Below are 27,778 nucleotides of genomic sequence, written 5' to 3'. Positions count from 1 at the left end.
AGTGCTATTTAAAACATACCCACTAAAATTAAGAGCAAAATTTTTCACATTGAGATTAACCATCTAGTTGAGTTAAAGTCTGAGCATTGCCTTGACATGTTCTGTGTGATTTCTGTCCATATATTCTGATCCATTCTTATCAGTGCTAAAAGTTATCTTCATCCATCTTTCCTCTCTAGTTCTGTTAGTGGCTAATTTATTGTGTACCATACAAAGGAAAACAGCACACCCCCTCCTCTTTTTAAGAGAGAGACAGGGGAGAGGGGCAGGGAAAGGAGGAGAGAGAGAATCTTCAACAGGCTCTATGTCCACACAGGGCTCCATTACACAACCCTAAGATCACGACCTGAGCCAAACTGAAGAGTCAGGGCCACCCAGGTGTCCCAAACAGAGCTCTTTTTAAAATGGAGAGATGCTGACCCTTATAGAAGACTCCAGAGTTTAACAATGCTGTAATATCAGTACAATGTATCTGATCAAAACAGTGTTTGGTTTCTAAACAAAATCTTCCATCTAAATTTCGAATTATAGGATTATAGGATTGTTTAAATACGATTATATTCCAGCCTCACATTTTTCTCTTTGCCTTTTTTTTTTTCCTAGTACCTGTAAGCTCATAAGCTTGAAGTCCTACCAATGGGGATATGGTAAAGAGATAATGATTCATCAATTTATTTATATCTTTCCTAAGGGACTCAATGCTCCAAAATAATTTTTCTTTGTAATTTTTATTTCTGTATTTATTACAGATTTATTTTGAAGTTTTAAAATTATTGGTGGAAAAGAAAATGAAAGTATATCATCTTTTTAGCTTGGTTTAAACTTTACCCCTCACTCACACTGTAGAATTAAGGCCAGCATCAAGAAAAGCTTTACTAGGGTCAAGCAACAGTTTTCAAAATCCTCCCCCAACCCACTCAAGAAGAATTATCTTTATTGTTTGCTTCCATTTTTTACAGGAGAAGTTTAGGGTATCTGTAGGACATCCAAAAGATACTTTAGTAGAAGGCATCCAAAAGATACTTTAGTAGAAGGCAGACAGAATACAAACCTTAAGGTAAGAGCAAACTTAATACAGTAACTGCCCTAACTTGAAAACGGATGCCCATCTAATATACACTGAAATTTTCTATATTTTTTGTATCTCTGATAAAATATGTATTCATAAAAATCTTACTGCATTATAAAATTCCAGATCCTCTTCCAAATGAGAAAAAAAATTAAGATGTAAATTAGATAATACATTTTATACCTCTACTGGAAAAGTAAATACATTTGACAGCATTAATTCTCAACTTTTCCTTCCAATCCAGTTATCTTTATCTACTGTGAACATCCTTAAACAATTGTTTTTAAATTTTGCAAACACATGTTTAAACAGGCTGGTCCTCTGACCTTCTCTCACCACAGTAAATACAACTATAGCCCAAATCTCTCCTTAGAATTCCAGACTGATACATCCTTTTTTTAAAAAAAGATTTATTTATTTGCGGGGGGAGGGGGGGTAGGGCAGAGGGAGAGAGAGAATCTCAAGTGGACTCCTCACAAGCACAGGGCCCTACTTGGGGCTCAATCTCATGACCCTGAGATCATGACCTGAACCAAAACCATGAGGCAGATGCCCAAATGACTGAGCCACCCAGGCACCCTGATATATTCAATTCTATGTACTCAGTATATCTACCTGAATGCCTCTCAAACCTAGAAAATGGACCTCTTCATTTTTCTCCCCCAATCTGTTTTTCCTCCAGACTTCCTTCTAGTAATAATCAGCACCACTATCTGCCTAGTTCCTCAAACATTCTTAACTTCCTCTTTCCTTTACCCTCCATGTTCATTACAAGGTCCTGCCATCTCTACTTCTAGAATATAGCCTGAACCATTTTCTCCACTGCCACTGCTATCATCCTAGTTTAGGCCATCAACATACTTTATGATTACTTCAGTTTCCTAAATCTCCTTGCTTCCATTACTGGCTCTACTAATCTAATTTCAACACAGCATCCAAAAGTGTTTTTTTAAAAATACAAACCAGATCATGATTCTATACTAAATATCCAAACTCTTGTTCACAGGAGAGACATGGGAAAAGGCACAGAGAATGAGGCTGCTGGAATTCAGAGACAAACTATTTCCTCATTTTTCTTCTTATAAAGAACTTTATACAGAAGGAAGGTTGTGGATGCAACATCAACTTCAAAATGTCTCATAAAGAATAAAAGGAAAATGTGAAATGATAGACAAAATATAAAGCATAATTGTGATAAAATATTGAGAAAAAAATGAAACTGTGTCTTCTTTCAAAGTGTTATGATTTTATAAAATAACAGATGCAATACATCAGCCTTCCATGTTAACTTGGCATTTTGAAATCTGTAATTTTTAACAGCTTTACTGAGAAATAATTCGTTATAAAAGTCACTACTGTATAAAATCATATGGTTTTTAGTAAATTCAGAGTTGTGCAATCATAAGCAATTTTACAACATTTTTATCATCCCAAAAGGAAATCCCATGCTCATTGGGAATCACTCCCATACTCTCCTAACTCCCCTTTCCTTACACCTAAGGAACTGTTGATCTACTGTCGCTCTCTATGGGTTTACTTCTTCTGGACATTTCACATAAATTATCCAATACATGGCCTTTTGTGACTGCCTTCTTTCACTTAGCCTAATTTTTTCAAGGTTCATCCATGTTGTAGCATATAGCAGCAGTACTTTATTCTTTTTTATGGCCAAATAATATTCCTTTTATGGATATACCATATTTCACTTTCCACTCATCAACCAGCCGACATCTGGGCTGTTTCTACTCTCTGGTTAATAAAATAATGCTGCTATGCGCATTCATGTACAAGTTTTTGTGAGGATGTATGTTTTCAGTTCTCTTGGATATACACCTAGGAGTAGGACTGTTAAGTCATATAGTAATTAAGTCTGTTAGCTAGCTAGCTGAATGTTTAACATAAGAAGCAAAACATACTCTAAAATTAAAGTTGTGCATACTTTGTAAAAGCACTTCTCCCTATACTAAGTATGTTTAAGCTAAATAAATGACCTATAATGACAGAAAAAGACAAAAGCTAGAAGTCAAAAATTCTGGAAGAAAAGTATGCTCTACATTTTACTTTGTAAGGTTTTAATAAATTTGAAATATTAAGACTTATATCTCTTTAAATAAAAACTGCTGAATTTACCTTTTACTTGAGTGCAAGAAATAATTAAAGTGACAGTTCTAGGGGCACCTGGGTGGCTTAGTAGGTTAAGTATCTGCCTTCAGCTCAGGTCATGATCCCAGAGTCCTGGGATCAAGACCCACATCAGGCTGCCTGCTCAGTGGGGAGTCTGCTTTCCCCTGTCCCCATTCCCCTGCTTGTTTTTTCTCTCTAATAAATAAAAAATCTAAAAATATAAAGTGACATTTCTAATACTTAAAAGTAAACATTCATGTGCAAGTTTTTGTGTGGATAGAAGTTTATGATTCCTTGGTATTTACTCAAATGAGATGAAAACATGTCCACACACAAAAAAAACCTGCACAGGGATGTTTATAGGAGCTTAGCTGGTAACTACCAAAACTTGGAAGCAACGAAGATATTCTTCAGTAGGTAAGAAGATAAACTATTGTATACCCAGACAACAGAATGTTATTTGGTGCTTAAAAAAATGTGCGACCAAGAGCTAAGAAAAGTCATGGAGGAAACTTAAATGCTTATTACTCATGAAAAAAAAAGCCAATCTGAAAAGGCTATATACGGTTATCATTCCAGCTATATTGATATAATGTAAAAGGCAAAACTACAGAGATCAGTGGTTGTCATTGGTTGGGGGGTGGGAGGAGGAATTAATGAATAGGTAGAGCACAGAGGATTTTTAGGGCAGTCAAACTATTCTCTATGGTAGAATGGTGGATACATATTATAAATTATACATTTGTCAAAACCCATAGGATGTATACCACCAAAAGTTATTGATGTAACAAACGGTACAAGGATGCTGACAGTGGAAGCAATTATGCATGTATCAGGGCAGGAGATATGTGAGAACCTTCTGTTCAGTTTAGCTGTGAACCTAAAACTACTCTAAAAAAAAAAGTTTATTAATTAAATAAAAAAGTAAACAGTAGACAACAGACAAACAAGGAACATAAAAAAATCACTTACTACTGTTTCCTTGGCAGGAGGAGGCTTGATCTGTTGACTGGGAATCAGAACAAATGTCAGCGTACCATGCATATCAGACTGTAAAAGAAATATTAGGTTATGAAAATCATTCTATGATGTTATGGTGAATATTCCCTAAACTGGACTATTCTGGATCCCCTAGAAGACTTTTTAAAAAGTTGGTAAAGATGAATGACATTTCATCAGGAATCATAAATTAGACCTTTCATGGATTCCATTATAGTAGAGCTATCCAGGAACATGGCATTCTGTAATTCTGTTCCACTTGAGCAAGCCACTTAGCCCATAAGTCTTTGTTTTTTGTCTCCCATTCATTGTAAGCTTAGGAAGATTCCACAGTGAAGGGTTGGAAGATACCACAGCTAGAACAGTTCTGGGTTATCTACTCTGGCAAACACAGATTTAATATAGTAGAATTTGAAATAGTAATTGTGACCAGGATTAGAAAAGTGATGCAAAGAAATATATTTTCACTTCCCAGATACCTTGTCTCTGTTACTCATTCTATTTTTAACTGTATAGTGTAATTGTAGCTAACTATTACTTCCCAGTACAACACTGACTGCCTTGTTCAGAGACCTTCAGCCTAAACAGTAATCAAAACTTCTAGTCTTGACATAGCAGGGAGCAGTGCTCAACAAACACAACAGCCAATAAAACATAGCCTAAAAATGACAACCACTGACTCTGTTCTACCAAAGCAATGAATGATATTAGGTGAAAATAAGTATGTTTTCTAGATTCTTCAACAAACATCAGCAGATAGAGGAGATTCTATTGTAACAACTGAAGCTACGTAAATAATACAAATCTGGCTTGTGGATATATACAAAGTGATCATAAACTGCTCTCAAAGAGTAACTATAAACTAGTTTCCTGATTATAATGGCACTGTCCAATAGAATTTTCTATGATGATGGAAATACTCTATATCTACATCTTAATATGGAAACCATTAGCTATATACTGCTCTTGAACACCTGAAATGCAGCCAGTATGAATGGGGAACAGAATTTTAAATTTTATTTAATTTAAATCTAAATAACTAGCACATGTAACTAGTGGCTATTATGTTGGACAGCGTACTGAAATCAGCTGAAGAGAATAAAAAAAGTGAACTTAAAAAATGATGGGGTGACTTTGTTTTGTCACCATTTTCCTAGTGGCTAGTACATAGTAGGCACTCAATTAATACATGTTGAAGAATAAATAAAACATATCGAGTAGTAATAAAGCTTAAAATAAAAAAAATCAGTGGTAACAACCCCAAAATAAAACGCTACTAATAAATATTGTGAAAATAATTATATCATGTGAAATTTAGGTTAGAAATTGTCTAGTGTTCTTAATAATTATTTTTAAAATACTGTACTTTTAGGTCTAATAACTAAGAAAATAGCTTTTAAGAACCTATCAGTTATTCTTCTGTATCAACTTACCAATAAGTCAAAAACCTCATTGACATCTTTCCCTCGAATTTCAATACCATTAATTTCCAGAACCTCATCTCCTTCATGTAACAGACCACTTTTCTCTGCAGCACCTCCTTTTACTATCCGACTAATGATGACAGAATCCATTTCATTACGAACTGTAGCACCCTAAAAAAAGGCAGTATCTAATTATAAAACAAAAATGTACTTTTTGTTAAACATTTCTTCATTAAAATTTTTTTCCCCCGTTCAACAATCCAAGTCTTCAGTTATCTTGGGAAAAAAACTAACTTACAGAACTAGAGTAGGCGTGGTAATTAGCTTTGAAAGTTGACCATTTTCCTTACAACATTTTCTGTTTCAGACATGTTGTATTCATTTGAATTCTAAACCCAAGCAGACTTTTGAACAACAGATAAATGCATTTACTTAAAAACAATGTGAGGACCTATAATCAAATTTATTCTCTATATGCTGGATGCTATTAAAATGGTTTTATACTATTTAGATATAATTAGTGAACAGAACTTATAACTATAAAAAGTCCTTTCTTAAAATTCAAAATATGATTAAAGGATGAATAATAATCTGGTTTATTATTCAAATATTAAATATTATAGCTGTAACCATTTCACATTAAAATGTATTAAGCATTTATATTTATTACATGAATTGGAAGCACAACTGAAACATATACATTCAAAAAATGGAAATATGAAATAGCGAATAAAGCTTAAAAATAGACAGAGTATGTAACATTTTTTCTCCTAAACTTTTATTTTAAAATTTTGTTGTAACTTTCCCAACTTGTTTTTTCTGGGGGGGTGAGGGGTACGGGATGGGATCTAGTTACATAAACTGCCCATAAAATACAGTCCCTATTTTATGTACCATAGTATTCAAGACATTTTTGAGACATGAAGATTAAACACTAGTTCTCTGGGCAGCCCGAGTGGCTCAGCAATTTAGCGCTGCCTGCAGCCTAGGGTGTGATCCTGGAGACCCAGGATCACGTCCCACATCAGGCTCCCTGCATGGAGCCTGCTTCTCCTTCTGCCTGTGTCTCTGCCTCTCTCTCTCTCTGTGTCGCTCATGAATAAATAATTAAAATCTTAAAAAATAAAAAAAAGACTAGTTCTCTGAAAATAAAAGAAAATTAAGGCAAGTACAGGAAACTTAGAAAAGAGATTGAAAAAAGTTTTACATATAAAAATATTAAAAGACAAAAAATTTAAAAATATGAACATTAAGACATACATACTTCTAAGTACATGTGAACTATATAAATAATTGTATTTCAACAGTATTAATGGAATGAAAAGATCAGAATTTCTTTTTTTTTTAGATCAGAATTTCTAATTACTGTTGTTTTTTTAAAGCTGGGACAATAATGAAGCAGATAACTTGCCCCTTCTTTGTTCCTCAACAATTATTTTACAAGCTATTATTTTCATCAAATTATAGGTAAGAAAAGAACAAACTTTTCTCAACTGAATAAGGAATATTAGCAAGAACATAAAAGAACTCCAGCAAATCAACCTCAAAAAAGAAAAACTACTAGAAATGTAAAGATGTCTTCAACTATTTGCCATACACAAAAGCCCTGTGTAGAAAGGATTTCAGATCAGAGATGTGGAGCACTTACCAGTGGAATATCTCGAGCCTTTTCAATACGAACTATTTTTACAGTTTCTCCTCCATACTGGCCAATGCTTTCATAAACTCTCTCATCTGTAAAGGGTTCTAGCTGCATTTCCTGCTCAGCAACCTTATCATGGGCCAGTAAAAGTGCCTGTTTCAAAGAAATCCACAGCATTTAAAGTAGCAGCATGATTTATTTCTGTAAGAGAGATTTTTAACCTAATCATGTAGATTAATATTCTAGTCATTAAACTTATACAGGAAGTTCTATAATTATTTATATATTCAGATCTATTTCCAAATTTTCTAATTTAAGTTTAGATGCAACTCTGTCTTTTATAACTAATAAAAAAGATGTGTAAAGTACAACAGGCTAACTCTGAGATGGTTATGAAAGTCTAAAATGTTTATTAATCTTCATAAAAGCAAAATCAATTTAATGGCTCAACATCAGAGATAATTAAAATTTACAGAGAATATACCAAAAAAGGGAAGAATTTTTGTACAGAATACAAAGTTGTTTCAAAACTACTGAGGTTAATTTTAAATATAAAAAGATATAATCCAACATATAAATAATATATATTTCAACATAGTAATTATTTTACAGTGCAAGTTATAAGTCAAACAAGCTACACAGATAATGTATGAGGTCTCTTCTAGTCCTCAGAGACGTATCAGAGACTTTGAATGCTATATAAATCACTTATATATCATTCTGTTCATTTTCTACCTGAACATGTGGGGCACTCAGCAAAGCAGTTAGTTCTTGTCCTTCCTTATGGTGGACTGGCTTCAAAACAGTTTGTACCTAAGAAACATTAAGATTATTTTTCCTAGGTTACAGGAAATATCACCAACATCTATACAAGTATTTTTTTAAAAGATACAATTAAAAATTTTTACATTAAAAAAATACACTAGATAAGATTTTGCTATTTACGACTATGAATGACCTATTTGCTTCTTCAAAGTTTCTCCCAATATACTATAAAATAGACTAGTAATGATTACATAAAGGAAGAAAAACTATTCTAACAGTAACTAGTTACAGTTTTAAAATCATGTTTATGTAACTGCATTTTAAATCAGGTTACAGACTAAGAAGAAAAACTTACATGAGAGTAATGAACACCTACCATTATCACAGGCAAAGGTAATTACATTAAAAAAATCTCCTGAGGTTGAGCAATCCTTGTATTCCTAGGATAAACTCCACTTGATTATGCTGAATTTTTTAGGTTTTATTTCCTTATCTGTAGAATGGCACTTACCATTTGAGGTTCTTAAAAGACTGAGATAATTCATATAAACTGCTTAGCACACCACTGAGGCACATAATAAATTCCTACTTTAAGATTTCTACATTAATGTTCCTAAATTGGACTAGCCTCTACTTGTTTAAAGTGCAGTCATGTATACCAGTTTACAAAACTACTGTCTGGTTTTAGTATCTAGGTTATACTATCCTAGCACACTGAGGTGGGACATAGTCTATATTTATGTGTTAAAACAGTTTATTTAACACAAGAATTCTATGTTCCTTAATGTTTTGATAGAGCTTGTACATAAAATAATATGGGCATGGTAGATTTTTTTGTAAAGGTGGATTGCCTAATGTTATTGGTATTTTCTTCCTTTATGTAACTTGTCAAAGATTTCTCTATTTCCTTATACTTTTCAAAAACCTAGCTTCTAAGTTTAAATTATTCTTCCCATTTAAATAATCTAATTCCTTTCTTCTGATTTAGTTAATTCCCCTTTGCAATTTCTAAAACCCAATTTCAGTTGGGTTAATTTTAAAAAATCTTTTATTTATTTATTCATGAGAGACACAGAGAGGCCGAGACATAGGCAGAGAGAGAAGCAGGCTCCCTGTGGGGAGCCCAATGTGGGACTCGATCCTAGGATCCCAAGATCACACCCTGAGTGAAGGCAGATGCTCAACCACTGAACCACCCAGGCGTCCCTCCTTTAAAAAGAAAAAAAAAAAACCCAAAATTTACTTATTTAGAAATTTTGTTGGTGGGGGGAGGGGCAGAAGGAGAGGGAGAGAGAGAATCTCAAGCAGACACCTCACTGAGCTTGTAGCCCAATACAAAGCTCCATCCCATCACCTTGAGATCATGACCTGAGCTGAAATCAAGAGTTGGATGCTTAACCGACTGAGCCACCCAGGGGCCCCCAGTTCATTATATTCAATCTTCTTTCTTCTACCACAAGTTTTTAAAGGTACAAATTTTGCTTTGTGGACTATTTTTCCCCCAAAGATGATTCTATGTATGTTCTCAGTGTCAATGCCTCTGATTTTCTTCCCTTTTATTTTCAAACTCAATTACCCACCAAAAAGACTGTTTAGCAATAATGCAGATAAAACCAAAATTAGCACCCTTAACAAAAACAAATTCATATATAGAATTTTTTATAAAAATAACTCATGATTAAAACAGTAATTCTCTAATACTTCTTATGGCTATTTTAAATCATTTTATTAGTAATTCCCTTATCAAACCTAAGAGATGATTATTTGGGGGTTAATTAATTTGACCACAACAAGTGGATCAAAGCGATGATAGTTCCCAAATCAGCCTGTTCTCTTGTTTTGCTACCTAGACAAACATGTTTCTAATTGTAGAGTTAGTTGTATATATATATATACAGGATAGCATAGCAATTATTATCTACTTTAAGAATTCTATTAAAGTCTTACTAATGTAATGGGCAAATGCAGTTACCCAAAACTGTGGGCAGTTAAATGTTAATTTTTAAAATAAGGTTTTTTTCTTTTTAAAATGTATCAAATCTAGGCTTATTTATTTTTTAAATCTAGGCTAATTTAAAATGAAATGTAGAAAAAAAAAATAAAATAAAATGAAATGTAGTCCCTGATCCTGACCTTTTGATAGCTGGAGAAAGTAATTCTGAGGAGAAAGGAAAATTTTGGATTAAAAATGTACTAAAATTATACAGTGTGTACCAAATCAAATCATTAATAATTTTGTGTACAATTTTTCCTATTTTTACTTTTATTTTATCTTTTAAAATATTTTATTTATTTATTCATGAGAGACACAGAGAGGGAGTAGATAGGCAGAGACAGACAGAGGGAGAAGCAGGCTCCACGCAGGGAGCCCGATGTGGGACTTGATCCCGGGTCTCCAGGATCACACCCAGGCTGAAGACGGTGCTAAACCACTAAGCCACTGGGACTGCCCCTATTTTTACTTTTAAATCAGTTCCTAAACATCTCTGAGATCTTTCAACCTACAGAAATGTAGAGCTCCTCTTAAGGTTTATTTCCTTTCCTTATTAGTCCAGATGTTGTTACCTATTTAGTGTACCCACACATCAATAGCTATTTCTACCAAGAACTAAGGAATTAAAAGGCTATTCTTATACTGTACTGTTTCCTTTCCACTGGCCTATAAATGCTCTAATCTCTTATCTTTAAAAAGAACTACTCTCTTCTGATCTAGGACTCTTTTCTAGCTATACTGTTTTTCTCTATTTCAGAGCTAAAATCCTTTTTCTTTTAAAATTTAATTTTATTTAAATTTAATTAATTAACATACAGTGTATTATTATAGTTTCAGGGGTAGAGTTCATTGATTCATCAGTTGTACATAACACCCAATGCTCATTACATCACATATCCTCCTTAATGCCCATCACCCAATTGCACAAACCCCCCAATCCTCCTTTTTCATTTTTAAACTAGTGTTTTAAATTACAGAAATAGTATATGTTAAATGAGAAAGATTGGAAAACAGTTAACCAAAAAGAAGGAAATAAAAGTCATTATAACCCTCAGACCTAGGGATACTCATTTAGTACATATCCTTCTGTATTCTTATCTTTGTTTCTACCAAAATTCACCATGAGAAACATATCTGAGAAAAGGAGAAAATGATTTTTTTTAAGATTTTATTTATTCATGAGAGACACAGATTGAGAGAGAGAGAGAGAGAGAAAGAGAGAGAGAGGCAGAGACACCGGCAGAGGGAGAAGTAGGCTCCATGCAGAGAGCCTGATGTGGAACTTGATCACGGGACTCCAGGATCATGCCCTGGGCCGAAGGCAGGCGCTAAACCATTGGGATCCCTGTAGGATCCCTGTAACTAGAATATACTAAGAACTCTCAACTCAGTAAGACCAACAATCTGATTTTTAAAGTGGGGAAAAAAAAATCTGACAAGCTATTTTACAAAAGAACATAGGAAAATAGCCCATGAAAAATGTTCAATATATATAAATACAAACTCAAATGACATACCATTACACATCTACTAGAATGATAAATAGGAAACAACTCGAATATCAATCTAGGTGAGTGGTGAAACAAATTGTGGGATATTTCTACAATGGAATGCCACTTACTCAGCAAGAAGTTGAAGTTACAAATACAACACATGGATGAATTTGAAAAAGTCAACACAAAAGACTACATATTATCTTATTCTGTTTATATGAAATGCCCAGAAAAGCAAATTTATAAAAGCACAAAACAGATCAGTGAAGGCCTAGGGCCTGGGGAGTGGGAAAGAGGTGGTTATTGTCTGCAAAAGGCCATGAGGGAGCTTAGTGGATACTTCAATAACCTGACTGTGGTGGCAGATTACACAGGTGTATAATTGTGTATACTGAACTATACAATAAATGTACCCATTGTAAGCACATGTAAATTATATCTCAAAAAAGTGTGCTACCAAAAAAAATATGCCCATAACCCGAAAACTATGGGAAAATCTGTGTTTATCCATTATATTTATTTTTCTCGAAATGAGATCATGCTATTTATACAATTCTGTAACTGCTTTGATTTGACAATTTAAAAAATATTTTAATAACCTTTTAAATTCTAGAACAGAAATATAAACATTTTAGTTCTTGTTGACTGTCACAGGATCAAGTCCAAGCTTCTTAGCATAATCTGACTTCTGCTTCTTTTCCAACCCTATCACTTAACATTCCTCCTGTCTTAACCTTTTTGGTCCAGCCCTAAACTGCTTGTTCTCTGCATGCTGTCTCCCTATGATGACTATGAATACTCCCTATGATGCTCACTCCCCCAGCTACCTGAACTGTCTTATTCTATTTGCTTAGATAACATGTACTCATAAGTCTGAACACATTTGATTTAAAATTGTTGATGGACTTGACTGAGCTCACTGAAGATGGAACTTATCTTTTTCAGCTTTGTTATTTGGCTGAATGCCTGGCAAAGGGCAATGCAATGTTTGACAAATTCCATCAGAGAGGGCAGGAAGTCATCCTGATGTTCCCTTTACCTCTGTTCTCCATTTAGGGGCAATAGGTCCTATTAATTTTCTATTTAAATATTTCCTCACTTCATGTTCAATTGCTATTAAAATCTTACTTCTGGACAATTACAACAGCCTCCATACTTTATGCCTTCATTCTTGACCTCATACAACTTATAAATATCTTGCTTTAAGCTTTTCTTTACAGTGACTTTTTCATATTAAATTTGGGAAACACATAAACATCAAAATAAGAAAATTACCTATCTACCCACCACCTAGAGATAGCCTTCTCAATGATTTATTTCTTCCAATATTTCTCACATGCATGTTTGGATATGTTTGTGTGTATACAAATTATATCCATATTTCAACAGGCACCATGTTGAATAACAAACCAAGGTTTTTGTTCCTCAGAGTAATTCAACCTATTCAAATTAGAAATAATTTCATAGTTTTGCTGTTCTCTCACAATTTTATATTTCATCACTTCTTCCTATTTCATTTCACTAGCTAGTACCTCCAGAAAAATACTGAATACTAGAGGTGAGAGTCTATAGATTGTCCTATTCCAGGCTTAAAAAGCAATGTGTTGGGTATTTCACCATTACACAGGATGCTCCCTATTGATATTTGATATTATTTTTTTATTAAGTTAACAAAATGTGCCAGGTTTTCTAAGAATTTTCATCAAGGGAAAGGTATTAAATTTTTTTCAGGTTATCTTTTCTGCATCAAGTTGATCATATGATTTTCTCCTTTCATCTATTCATGTGAGTTAATTATTTTAAAATATTTACCAACAAATCCATCTTAAGTTAAATTTAAACTTACTAATATGGCTTATCTGGCCTTTGGAATCTGGACTCTAACTTTTTTTTTTTAACTTTTTAATTTTTTTTTAATTTTTATTTATTTATGATAGTCACACACACACAGAGAAAGAGAGAGAGAGGCAGAGACATAGGCAGAGGGAGAAGCAGGCTCCATGCACCGGGAGCCTGATGTGGGATTCGATCCCGGGTCTCCAGGATCGCGCCCTGGGCCAAAGACAGGCGCTAAACTGCTGCGCCACCCAGGGATCCCCTGGACTCTAACTTCTAAGATTATATCCTACCCTTTACTCATTGTTGAAGAAATATGCCAGACTTCCTTAGTCACTACAGTCTTTGTACCCTTTCCCAGTGGAATGGCTTTTCCTCTTTCTTGGACTTCCTGGCAAAATCCCAATCATCCTTCAAGGCTCAGCAAATTAAATTTTCTTCTATATTTCTTCCTTTCTCCCATCACCTCCCCTTGAATCAGGCACATCTAAGTTGTGCTTTTGGTATCTTACTCATACTGCCATCAGAGTACTTCTCATCACACCATAATTGTTTATTCATGGTACTTCCTCAGTGATAGGCTAACTCAACTTTCACTGGTCACTGGACACCTGTGTTGAGTCCAGTTATTATCTAAATGCTATAAACAGTATTTGTACTTACACCCTTGTGTGGATATGTTTTCATTTTTCTCAGGCATACACCCAGAAGTGGAACTGCTAGGTCATCTAAATAGGTACATTAAGCTTTAGTTTGCCAAACATTTCCCAAAGTGGTAGTACCAATTTATACTCCACCAGTTATGTATGTGAGTTTCAATTGCTCCATAAGTTCACCAACATTTTATATTGTCAGTCTTTTTTTTTTTTTTTTTCTTAATTTTAGTCATTCTGTTGCCTATGTAGTGGTATGCCATTTTGTTTTAATTTGCATTTCTCGGGCAGCCTTCAGCCCAGGGCATGATCTTGGAGACCCGGGATCAAGTCCCACGACAGGCTCCCTGCAAGGAGCCTGCTTCTCCCTCTGCCTATGTCTCTGCCCCTCTCTGTGTCTCTCATGAATAAATAAATAAAATCTTAAAATAAATAAACAAATAAATAACATTTCTGTTAGCTAATGATCTAAATATTTTGCCAAACTTATTGGCCATTTGGATTTTCTTTTTGTGAGTGTCTATTCAAGTTCTTTGTCTATTCTAAAAAAAACCTGAATAGTCTTTTTCTTATTAATATGTGAGAGTTCTTTGGGATTCCAGTTTTTATATGCACATGTATATATCTCTCAATATCTCAAAATCAAATAATAAAATAAAATATATTTCCTAGTCTGCTGGCTTGCATTTTTTCTGGATAAGCAAAAGTTCATTAAATGAAACCCAGGTGGTTCAAACTTTTCTCGATAAAAGCACTTTAATGACAAAAAACAAATTGATTTGTGGCTATTAATAAATACCCTAAATTGTCAAAGATGTAATCTGGATTTCTATATATGAAGTTTTCATAGGCTTTATTATCTATTATATAATAACTAATTGTTTAACAAAAAACTATAAAAGTACTACTTTAAAAAGCTATGAAAACAAAGAACACTTCCTAATTAATGTTTTAAGACATCTTTGGCTAAATTCCTTGGGGTTTTTAACTTAAATTTTCATTTAAAAATGATACAATTGAAGCATGAGGTGATTTCTTCTTTTAAATACTCCATATTTAAAAAGCTGGAATTTTGAATACTAAAAAGCAAAACAGCAGGCACTGGGCAGATGAGCAGCCTAATTAGTCTTATATGCTATTCACAAAACCTCACCTGACCTCACTATCAATATTCAGAAATATATAACAGAAGACTTGAATTAGGTGATTACTAACATTTTTCCAGCATTTCAACTTTTAAAATTTTGTCATCAAACACTTTGCTATGATGAGCTCTGAATATATACTTTCCTTAAGTGTTATGCATTGTAAGTTAGGGCTGCTACGTATTTGTGCAGACACAGCTACAGGGGAAGTTAACTCACACAGCAGCACAACCACACACACTATGGCCCTGACTAGGTCCATCACTTTGCACTCATTTAAGACCAGTCTCAGTCAAGGAGACTACCAGTCACATATCATACCGACCACCAAAACAACATAATTCTTGAGTATTATTGAAGATATTGTAAGGATGTAAAAGCAAATGTTCAGAGTCTCTTTGCTATGGTACTTTTATAATTAGACAGTGAGTATCAACATCAACAGGCAGCAGAAACAAGAACTTCAAAGTTGGCATGTTAATGAGACAAACTCACTGCTTATTAAAGAAGATATATATTTATGATACCTGATTATCAGATACAATTTTATCTCATCAGTACCCATTTCAGTTTATAACATATAATGCTTAAAATAAAACTATACATTTATAAAAGCACTAAAAATCTTCCCTTTAGTAAGTCAGACAAATGTTTCTCTCACTGTGCAAGTATATAATTTTATATATAAAATAAATAATTCTTTTCATGAAACAGCTGATTCTGGAGTATATATTTTTCAGGATAAAATGCACACAGCAAATTTTTCCTAACACAATAAATTATTAACGTGTGATCAATAGTAACAAACCTTATATTCACATCGGCATTTTCCTACAATACTGCCTTACTAGCACTACCAATTAGCTTATATACATCAAGCAGATGTTTAGAATACATACCTCTTGTGCAAGATCTTGTGCATTGGAGATAAGAGGAAAAGGAGGACTGGCCTTGTTCATATGTACTGTGACAGCATTGTGTATCTTAAATGCATTCTGGAAATCTTTATTTTGTACAAGTTGTAAAAGCAGTGAGATATCCTCCTGGCTCTGAGAATCTACCAAAGTATGTTGGATATGTTTAAGTGAAGAAAACAAGTCTTCCACTTCTAGTAGGAGAAGAAAAAGGTATCCAAAAATTAATTGTTTGTCGTAATTCAACATATGTTTTAAGATAAACTTTCTTACACCAATAACAACTTAAGTTTTCCAATATATTTGAGAGTTAAATCACTATCATTTTACCCATTTTCAAGTAAAACTCTAAAAAATATACAACAAAATAGAGTAACATTCTTTTCAAGCATTTGAAGTATAAAACACAGGGATCCCCAGGTGGATTAGCAGTTTAGTGCCTGCCTTCGGCCCGGGGTGTAATCCTGGAGTCCCAGGATCGAGTCCCACATTAGGCTCCCTAAATGGAGCCTGCATCTCCCTCTGCCTGTGTCTCTGCCTCTCTCTCTCTCATGAATAAATAAAATCTTTTAAAAAAAGTATAAAACACATACTAACTATAAAAATAAATGAATACATTTACACAAAAATGAATAAATTTAAATAGTCCCATCACCTAGACATAACTTTTTTTTAATATCTTAGAGCATTTGTTTTCATTTAACAGTACATTTTAATTATTTTCCCACATCACCAAATAGTCTTTTATTTTTTTTTATTTTTATTTTTTTTCCAAAGTCTTTTAAAAACATTATATATAATGGCTCTATGATACTGTTACTTAGCTAAACCATAATTTAAATTACCATTGAAGTTGAGCATTGAGATTGCTTCCCTCCAATTTTTTGCTACTATACGTAATAAGCATTTCAATACATAATGATCATTGCTGAATAAAAATTTGTCAGAAAGTGATGTTTTCTTAAAATAACTCTTAGAAATAGAATTTTTAAGTAAAACTCTGACATTGAAAAAACCAAACAGCTTTTCAGGGAAGTTTTACTAATTTAATTTACATCCCATTAGCAATAGTTTCACCAATATTCAACATTACAGTTTTATAAAATCAATTTACTTAATGGCAAGGGTGAGGTTTAGTCATATTTACCACGCACTTCTTTGTGGTCTATAAAACTCTTGTGAACACGTGAGTCTCCTAAAATTATACTGAAAGTTGTGGGCATGTGTATTTGTGTGTACATGCCTGTTGATGTGCATACGAGGCATATGCTTTCTTCTGGGAAAAGGTTATATCCCAAAATGGTTTAAAGTCACAGGTTGTCTCTTCCTTGCCCCTCAACAACTAGATGTGTGCGTGTGTGTACACTTTGTTACATTTGTTGGAAACAGTGTCAATTTTTTCATTTGTCTGTTAACTGTGTTTATCACAGCTTTTATTATAGAAGTTTTCAATTCTATGTTAAGAATTATTTACTTTTCTCTATGTGATTTCCATGCTTATAAACTCCTTCTGCTAGGTCATTATATATTTACCTGCATTTCTTTTGGTTTCTTACAGCTTCTACTTCATAAATAACTTTAATTCACCTAAAATTTACTTTGATATAGATTTGAGGGGAAATTTTAACTTCACTTCTTTTCTTCCAAGTGGTCAACAATTATTCTAACACCATTTATTAAATAACCCTTACTGTTACACTGATTTATGCTACTACCAAATTCTTACATAGAACATTATCTTTTTCTAGTCCAGTGGCCTATCAGAACCACAATGTCTTATTATATAGTAGCATTACAGTCTTTCCTCATATTGATATGACAAGTACTTGTTCATTACTTTTTCAAAAACGTCTTGACCATTCTAAATGAGTTAGAATTTTTTCAAGGTACTACCCACTCTCTCCCATTCCTCCAAAAATAAAAGTCTATTGAGATACTGACTAAAATTAAACCTGTACAAGTTTGGGAAAAACTTATAGTGGATACCACTTCTTATACAATCATCAGCTTAAGTCTTTTTGTTCGTTTTCTTCATATACGGTCTGCAGAAAAGCTGATTCTTATACATGTATCTTATAACTTACTACTTTACAGCAGTTAAATTCTTTCATAGACTCGAATAGTTCTTCAGTAGATCCTTGAGGTTTTTTACCTCCTCCCCACAAATCAAAACAGATTTACTCCGTATAAAATACACAAATATACTGCTCTTCAGTAATTTAAAATGAATATTAACTAGGAGCAAAAACTGGAAAGTCAAAACTGTCAATTGAATGACCTAAGAAACTGTGACGCAGAGCTATTAAAACTTTAGATATATACAATTTTACTTGTCAAATATACTTTAGTAGATCTGGGGCGGGGAGAATATGGAATGTCAGATTCCATCAAATTCAAAGAGGTTACCACAGAATTACTGAGTGTAAAGAATTCAATAGGCTTAAAGTATCTTTAGAGCAAAACAGGAAAACATTTAAATATCTTAAAAGGAAAAAGAATTATAAAAGTAACAAAGTAGTTTGTCTACAATCTTAGGACTATCTTTGACTTCACTGGGTGGATAATGAGATTACTGTTTAAAATTTTAGTAATTATTTAAAAGAGTTCAGACTGGGGTATCAGGGCAATTAGAAAAATCAAGGGCTTCAGATCTTACCACTGACTGAAATCAGTAGGCAATTTTCGTCAGCCCAAAAGATACACATTTCTCTAATGTCTCTTCAACCCTAAGGATATCTCTCTGGTATACCAAAGCCATCCATAAGGATACTGCAATACTGACATTAAAAAAAAAAATTCTGTTGTTGTATCTTCCAGCTATAATTACTAGTATTAATTTGGTATACTATACAGGCCTGTCACACTTAAAAAAAAAAAAATGCTGATTTAACCATATAGGTCACATTGTAAATGTTGCTTTGCAATCTGATTTTCTAATTTCTTTGGAATAAATACCTAAAACTACTGGTTAGATAATAAAAACATTTAAAACTTTGATATATATATTGACACAGTAACTCATACTCCTACCAGTAATTAATGTGAGTGCCTATTTCTACAAACAGGCCGAAATAAGGATTATTAATTTTTCCATTGTTGGTGATCTGGTTAGGAAAAAATATATTTCTTTGCCTAGTAGTGAGGTTGAATATATTTCCACAAAGTTAACAGTCATTTGTATTTCTCCTTTCATTTATTTTCTACTTATCTCTGCCTGTTTTTCTATTAGTTTTCTTTTTTCCTTAATGACTAGTATTGATTATATAAATACCTCTGAAGTTTTATGCAAAACATACTGAATGTAACTACCTTTTCTTGCTTTATCAGAACAATGATTTTTAATCGAAGATATTTATGAGAATTACTTTTTTTTTTAAAGATTTTATTCATTTATTCATGAGAGAGAGAGAGAGAGAGAGAGGCAGAGACACAGGCAGAGGGAGAAGCAGGCTCCATGCAGGGAGCCTGACATGGGACTTGATCCTTGGTCTCCAGGATCACGCCCTTGGCTGAAGGCGGCGCTAAACCGCTGAGCCACCGGGGCTGTCCTATGAGAACTACTAAGGGAACTTGCAAAGGTATGTGCTGAGTTCTACCTCAAACAATCAGAATCTCCTGTGTTGTCTTACTTATGTCATTAAATATAAACATAAATACATATATATTGATTTTAAGTTTATGATAATGTACCCTTCTGGTTAAGAACCACTGACTTAAAGACTTTATTAACACAGTCACTACAATATTTTAAGACATGATATACTTGAGACTAAGGTAGTCAAGCCTATTTCCTTCTATACTAAATAACCTTGACTGCTATACTGAGTTTTTGTGTCTGTTTTTTAGTTACTCTATTTCCTTGTTGATAAATAATTTTTGTTGCCCTCTTTCTGCTTTTGTGGTAAGCACAGCAATAATTCTCATATTTAGAATACTGTAAGTATAAATTAAGATAATGTAGTCCTATGTCATAGAGAAGAATTAGGGAAAGTAAGGTAGAGTATCTCAAACTAGGAATGGCTTAGTGAGACAAGTTGAAATCAATGATCTTATTTCAGGAGATCAGTTCACAGTTGAGATACTGCTCAGATAGGAAATTTTGTGCTTAATCCAAAATGGATAGTGTAAGGAATGCAGATTCCATAGAGAGATGAAATCTGGCCAATTTGTACATATTGAGTTCTAAAATCACAAAGACCATCTAGGACAGTTTAAAATCCAAGAGGAAAAAAAAAAAAAGCTTTCTGGACAAACTGGAAATGTTTTTCATTCAGATCTACAGGAATAGGAAAAATGTAAAGTATAATACTACAACAGAGTCCCAAAGAGGCTAATGACCTAGTACCTCCTACAAAAATAATGGGTTGTGGGAGAACCTAAGAACCTCGTCAATGCTAGAAAGAGAAAAACATTTAACTGGGCTTAAGGTTCAAGATTGTTAGGTTAGCATCGAGACCAACTTAAACTTGTTCACTATCATTCTTTACTTCACTCACCTCTTTGAAATTCTACTCACGTTTTTGTTTAGTTAGTAAAAACTGTTTTCAATGAAATTATCTTACTACATTAATCCATATTGTCAGACTGAATTGAGATGACTTAAATTAAGCTCAGCTTTTAAAATTAAACATTGTCAACTATTTTTGAAACTACAAATATGTATTTGGCACAAATTATATATTAGTCATTCCCATCACTGAATAGTATGATACAGAATATCCTATTATGTGCATATATACAGGATTTTATTGAATCCTCCTAAAAACCCTAAGAAACATTTCCCAATTTAAAAAACAACCCCAGGGCAGCCCTGGTGGCTCAGCGGTTTAGCGCCGCCTTCAGCCCAGCGCGTGATTCTGGAGACCTGAGATAGAGTCCAGTGTCGGGCTCCCTGCATAGAGCCTGCTTCTCCCTCTGCCTGTGTCTCTGCCTCTCTCTCTCTCTCTGTGTGTGTGTCTCATGAATGAATGAATGAATAAATAAATAAATAAATATATATATATATAAATAAATAAAACCCCAAACCTTCCAAACTAGAGAAACCCAGAACTCAGATCAAATCTCAAGAAAATAAAGCCATACACAAAAAACAGCACCCAGATGAAGAATTCGTTTCTTCAAACTTCTAAGGCAGTGCTTTTCTGCCAACCACAGGAATAAAAAAAGAGAAATTTTATTTATTTATTTATTTTTTTGCAGATTCTAGGGCTTGATTATGCTGTTTATCTGTTCTGGAAAAGCTGTCCCTGAGATGTCTTTCTGCCCAATACAGCAGCATGTAATATACACAGGCCAGTATTTAGAGGAGCTTATACATGTATCCTTAAAAGGAATTTTCTCTAGTTAACTGTTTGCACCTTCATACATATAATGCATGTGTTTTATTCACCCTCCAAATGCTACTTTCATAATATCATGCAGGAAAGCTTCTCAAAATACTCTCATCCTTCACAGCTACATGTTTCCATTAAGAATGTTTAGCGAATAAGTAGAAAAGATTAAATTAGCAGATATTCAGTGAATTTTTACAACTTCATTAAATATATGTAGACTGTCTAGAAGACATGGACTAAACTATATGTAGTTGAAACAAATGAGTATTTAAAAGAGAATACAAAATACTGATACAAACCCTATGATGAAATTAGTGTTTTTTAATAAATAGGCTTATCAACTTAAAAGACATTAAAAATGATGCTGCCTCTGTCCAGTGTTTTAAAATCACATAGAAAGCAATAGACACCTACAGCATTAGTCTTAAGATTCTGATCATAATAAATGAAATTAATTCAGTGTTTACTCAGTTCTTTACTAGAAAATTCTCAATGTAATTTTGACAAAGGGTGTTTTCTTTAATATTAAGATTGATGTCTAATTAAAAATTATTGTGGGTAACATCAGCTTAGCGACTCTCACTGTGACACGCATTCTCACTCACATTTTAGTTTCATATAAAATTCTTAATTTCAAAGGTCAGAATATTTAGTTGTAGGTTAAAAAACCCTTTGATCACTTATTATACATCTTTTTAAAAATTTTTAAGGATTTTATTTATTTATTCATGAAAGACACACACACAGAGAGAAAGGTAGAAACAGGTAGAAGGAGAAGCAGGCTCCATGCAGGGAGCCTGACATGGAACTCGATCCTGGGTCTCCAAGATCACGCCCTGGACTGAAGGTGGCACTAAAACGCTGAGCCACCCGGGCTACCCTCTTTTTAAATTTTTTAAAGATTTTATTTATTTATTTGAGAGACAGAGAGTACCAATGGGGGAGGGGCAGAGGGAGAGGAGCAAGCAGCTTCTCCATGGAGTGGGGAGCCTGATGCAGGGCTCAATCCCAGAACCCTGAGATCATGACCTGAGTCGAAGTCAGATCCTTAACCGACTGAGCCACCCAGGCACCCCTATACTGTACATCTTTAAAACACTTTAACAAATACTTCTTATCCAAGAACAATTAATTTTGTGTAACTTAAAGCTACTTAAGTTCTTCTGTACAATTCCAGAAGGAATGTTAAAAATCCAATCAGATGCAACTAAATCAGTCCTGTCAAATATGAACCCTCTTCTGTAGTTATCAATGAAGATATACAATAAAGAGAGGATAGAATTCAGAGAATAGAAATTCCCTTCCCCTCTCATAAAAAGACACAACAGGAAACACAAGGAGAAAGAACCACATGGACAGAAAAACAGATATATGGAGAATCACAGGACTAGAAAGAAAACATGAACACAGTGCAGAGAGGGGAGTGGACAAAGAGAGTACTGCAGCAGAGATGTAAACACAATAAGGCAGGACAAAGGGAGGGCAGAAAAGGGACACTGTAGAGAAGGCAAAGGCAAACATAGCAAATCTGATAAATTCCAGTCTGCTATAGCTTTCCTACAAGAAAGTCTTTATATCCAGTTTTTTTGTCACAGTTGGATCTATTTTTCTTGCTTGATATTCAGTAGAAATTGTTTTAAGTTCCCATCATTTTCTCTAACATTTCTTATAATACATATTATTTATGGTTAAGAGGACACATTATCTAAAAGAAAAATTACTTACATTTGGCATTAGAATACAATTATAATCAGATAAATACAAATAAATACAAATACACATAAATCCACAAATCTACCCCTTGAACCCTCTTCTTTCCCCTTGGCCCCCTCCTGGTAGCCTAAAATGTAAAAGAATGAAGATTTAAATTAGGCAACCCAAAGCAATAACTAAGAGTTGCTCTATCTGAAATTCTATCTTCAAATACCCAAGACACTAGACAGCCATATGGGAGAATTTTTTTGGCTTTAAGGGTAAACAATAAGATTACTCAAGGAAGCTAAGGAATCTCCATCTCTGGAGAGCTTTCAAAGTAATGGTGATAATCATCTACCCAGGATTAGCTTTGCTTATTTTACTTGTGCTATCATTTACTCTACATAAAGAGATATGTAGCATTAAAATTTTTCTAGCATTAAAGATTTTCCATTTCATTGCTTAAATAATTCGTATTTCTTTATCCTCAGAAATTTCTAGATTTCAACCAACTTTATGACTTTTTCTTCTTTTCTCCTAAACTGGACAAACTGAATGTTCAGATAAGGACCTTAATTATTAATTAATATTTCTGAGTATGTGGAAATTATATCAGTTTCCAGTATACCTATCTGCTGAATCAAAATGAGAACACTCATTCAGGAAATCTTTGCTTAAACAGAGAGAGACTTTTTCTTTTTTTCTTCCAAATTTAAGAACATAAAATTCAGATCTTTGAATTTTGGTTGGCAGCGGACAAAATCAAAATAAAACTTTTAAAAAAGACTTTATTTATTTATTCATGACAGAGGCAGAGACACAGGCAGAGGGAGAAGCAGGTTCCCTGTGGGGAACCCAATGTGGGACTCGATCCCAGGACCCCGGGATCACAACCTGAGCCAAAGGTAAAGTTTATCACAATCTAGTAAAATTCCAGGATATCCCACAGTCAGTTGGAAGTCAAATAATAACAGAAATGTAGAAGATATATTTTACTTTGTAACGTTGTTGACTTTATAGCTGAATATTCAGAGACATAGCAAAAATATGTAGACATTACTCAAGGCTGAAACATGCTAATCTAATGAATTATTTTATTCATCCTAGTTTTATGCCCCTGGCATACCTTTTATCTTTACACTAATAGCATCTGGTGTGAATCAGAAAGTCCCTAATCACAAATTTCAAGCGTCTCCTTATTATCCACAAAACAAAGAGCTCACCCCGGGTAGGTGGGTGTGCCTTTCCTAAGATCTCTTCATATATGATAGATGACAGTGTTTCCTACTTTATTCCCTTTGAATATTCTACTATATTTACTTGTCTGGCCCAAAATTACTTCTATATGAATACAAAATAAAAAACATTGGCACCTGTAATCTAGAGGTATCTGAACATGATTCCATTCTACCTTCATTGTACTTTTATCTGCTACCTTATTTTCTCAGAATTTCCCTCACAAAGCAGTTTGGTTTGCTTATGAAAGAGATCAAGACAATGAGATTTTATTTGAAGCAAAGCAAGTTTTAATAACTCATGCCAATTTTAAGGAATGCTTCTCTAATATATCAAAATTCTTATAATTTATAATACTAATATTATTACTTGAAATTAAATTCCCACATCACTATTTTCTAATTTTTCATAAGATTCTGACTGCTTTAAACAAGGAAGTTCAGTTCTTCCTTTCAGAATATTTTCTATCATTCCATCCCTGAACTTCTATTATTAAATAGTGCCTAACTTATAAACCCTTTATTAAAAACCACTACTCAGAATATCCAACCTTCCCATCATATTTTCAATTCTTAAAATAGATTTTCTCTACTCACAGATAAATGATGATGTATCATTGGAAACTGATGGCTCCCTCTCAAAGAAATAAATTAGTTGTTGCATCCTTCCCTCATTTAAAATAAGGTGGCTGTTTCTGGCTGTGAAAAAGGCTGAGAAGTTGCCTCTGGCATGATTTTATTAATCAAAATACTGGCAGGGAGACACAACTTTAAGGGAGTACTTCTGTTGTAATTTGATGTGTTAGCAAATTATGTGCAGGAAAAAAAAATGTTTGGTACAAAGCTATTACACTTCATTTTAAAATGAAAACTTAAAACTCAGTATATCCAAAAATGAAGCTTTGACTGGCAATAACAACTTTATGACTTACGCTAACTTTTCATGTTTCCTATAATTAAACATATTTGAGGTTGAGTCTATCAACATTAAATCATTACTTGTTTCTCAAAATACTAAATATTCTCCTATTCAAAAATTGAATTAGATATGTTACATTTTTTTTTTTTAAGATTTATTTATTTGAGAGAGAGAAAGAGCACACAAGTGGGAGGGGCAGAGTAAAAGGGAGAGAGAATCTCAAGCAGACTCTGTGCTAAGTGTGGAGTTGGATGCAGGGCTCTATCTCAAGACTCTGGGATTACAATCTGAGCCAAAACTGAGAGCTGGACGCGTAACCAACTGTGCCACGGGGGTGTCCCTGGTACTATATTTTGAATTACTTTAAAACAAAATATGTAAAACACCCTTAAATTCAAGGATTGCACAAGGGTATTTTTGAAAACCACAGTGGATTGCAAGCTTGAAGAAAATATAGCTGTCCTTTAACCTACATTTGTAGAAAAGTTAGGCAAGCAACATATAAACAGAAATAGGAAAGAGCAAAAATTTGAGAGAAATGGTCTCCAATCTTCCATACTTAGGCAAAAAATATGTATATATATGTTTCACTAAAGTGAATCTGGCTTAAGCTGTATTTATTTATTTACTGAGATTACATGAATATTATCTATTAGATGGGCATTTATGCCCGATCTAAGTAAAGCAAATGGGCAAATACACTCATTTTAAAGAAATTTAATTTAAAAAAATAAATAAATAAAAGGAAAAATCAATCCAGGCTTGGGCTGGATATATTACAATGTAATCATTCTCCAAGTCAGAGAGAATATTTACAAGAATATTTTAATAAAAAGCAATGGAGTGGTGGGAGATGAGGGCCAGTAAGAGGCAAATGGGAATTAAATATTTTTACTCTAACAAAACTGTTTGGGGGGCCTCTGCTGGTTAAGCATATGCCTTTGGCTCAGGTCATGATCCCAGGGTCCTGGGATTGAGCCCATATTGGGCTCTCTGCTCAACTGGAGTCTGTTTTTCCTCTCCTTCTGCCATTCCCCCTGCTTGTGCTCTCATTCTCTCTTTCTAATAAATAAAACCCTAAAAAAAAAAAAAAAAAAAACCTCTTTGGAAAAAAGATTAAAAAAAAGAAGAACTAGAGCTGTTCATATGACATCATATACATAAAACATGGTCAAAATTTCCAAATTCTATTCTGTGAAAAAAACCAAAAAAACTAGTGCCATGAGAGTTTTTTTTTTTTAAGATTTTATTTATTTATTCATGACAGAGAGAGACAGAGAGAGAGAGAGAGAGAGAGAGAGAGGCAGAGACACAGGCAGAGGTAGGAGCAGGCTCCCAGCAAGGAGCCAGACGTGGGACTCAATATAGGGACTCCAGGACCATGCCCTGAGCTGAAGGCAGACACTCAACCACTGAGGCACCCAGGTGTCCCAGCTCTAGTTCTTCATATTGACAGTCATTAATGAAAGAAAATCAAATAGATTACAAAAGCTACAGATATTAATTTCATTATAATTTTATAAACTTCAAGGAAATCAGAAATTCAAATCTGAAAACTGCTTTTCAGTAATTTTGGTATAAGAGTTTGAAATAAAAGGTGAATTTCAAGGCAATAAATGTTATCATACATGTAGAAATTTTTAATTCAAAGATTGTATCTAAAAATCATGTTGTAGTGACTGAATAAACTATATGCTTTAGCTCTACGTGACTAAAAGTAAACAATGATGGTTGGTTATGTGGCCTTTGCAAGAAAAGAACTTATCTTGGTCTGAAATCAAACTATTACTTACATTCTTATACTCTCTTATACTCTCTTATACTCCTATTCCTTCCTGTATACATTTATGTTAAGGCAAGAGAAACAAAAGTATTTTCTATTATACTGCTGTATATACTTACCTAATATTTTCACAGCATAATGAGGACTTTCTAAGACAATTCCTTCCTCTGTATCAAATATAGGGTTATCTATTCCAGTCTTTGGAGGAATTTGGGCTAGTTTCTTAAGTCTCATGGAAGAATTAAGGTCAAGTTCTTGTTTTTTCCCTTCTTCCTCTCGCCTACGCCTCATGTCTTCCTGTTGTTGCCGAATACGCTCCAACTGTGCACTTCGACGTACTGGCATCATCCTGGTGCCCAAATCTCCGGGGCAGTCAACAGCCATCTCTCGATGCTTCTGATGTTCCTCTGGTGATGCAAGATCAACATTTTTTACTTCGTTGTCTGATTCCTCAGTAACATGCCCATTCATATGGGATGTTGTCATGGTTATCTATAAAAACCTGTACCACTTTTTATAAATCAATTTCTCCTATAAAGCCAATATCTTGATTCTGTAGTATAAAATCCATGTTACTTCAAAAAACAAAAACAAAAAACTTCTCACATCACATAATAATGCTATGAAATGTATCCATGAAGGAAATCTAAGGGGGAAAGATGGGGAAAAAAAGTATAAGAATTACAATATAAAAGTAGATTTTACACAGCCCACTTCTAATCTACACACAATATACCATCTCTTAAGTGTACAACA

At 33.7% G+C, this 27,778-nt stretch overlaps 1 protein-coding gene across 9 annotated transcripts in view; it reads right to left on the bottom strand.

Moving 5' to 3' along the window:
* PALS1 (protein associated with LIN7 1, MAGUK p55 family member) overlaps positions 1–27,778 on the bottom strand; it is a 73,866-nt gene that overhangs the window by 19,827 nt on the left and 26,261 nt on the right. For 5 of the 9 annotated variants that reach the window (XM_072761770.1, XM_072761768.1, XM_072761769.1 and 2 more), the window contains 6 exons: positions 27,142–27,429; positions 16,043–16,251; positions 7,994–8,071; positions 7,265–7,411; positions 5,626–5,787; positions 4,166–4,243 (listed from right to left, as the gene is read on the bottom strand). In XM_072761770.1, the coding sequence (XP_072617871.1) occupies positions 4,166–4,243; positions 5,626–5,787; positions 7,265–7,411; positions 7,994–8,071; positions 16,043–16,251; positions 27,142–27,406 (939 nt within the window). In that variant the 5' untranslated portion in view covers positions 27,407–27,429. Of the gene's footprint in view, positions 1–4,165; positions 4,244–5,625; positions 5,788–7,264; positions 7,412–7,993; positions 8,072–16,042; positions 16,252–27,141; positions 27,669–27,778 lie in introns of all 9 variants that reach the window. The other 4 variants (XM_072761765.1, XM_072761764.1, XM_072761767.1 and 1 more) reach the window with 1 other exon arrangement.

This window comes from Vulpes vulpes, chromosome 6, assembly GCF_048418805.1.
Source record: "Vulpes vulpes isolate BD-2025 chromosome 6, VulVul3, whole genome shotgun sequence".
Lineage (NCBI taxonomy): Eukaryota > Metazoa > Chordata > Mammalia > Carnivora > Canidae > Vulpes > Vulpes vulpes.
The sequence above is the reverse complement of the archived record's forward strand: the minus strand, read 5'-3'. Positions and strand labels throughout refer to the sequence as shown.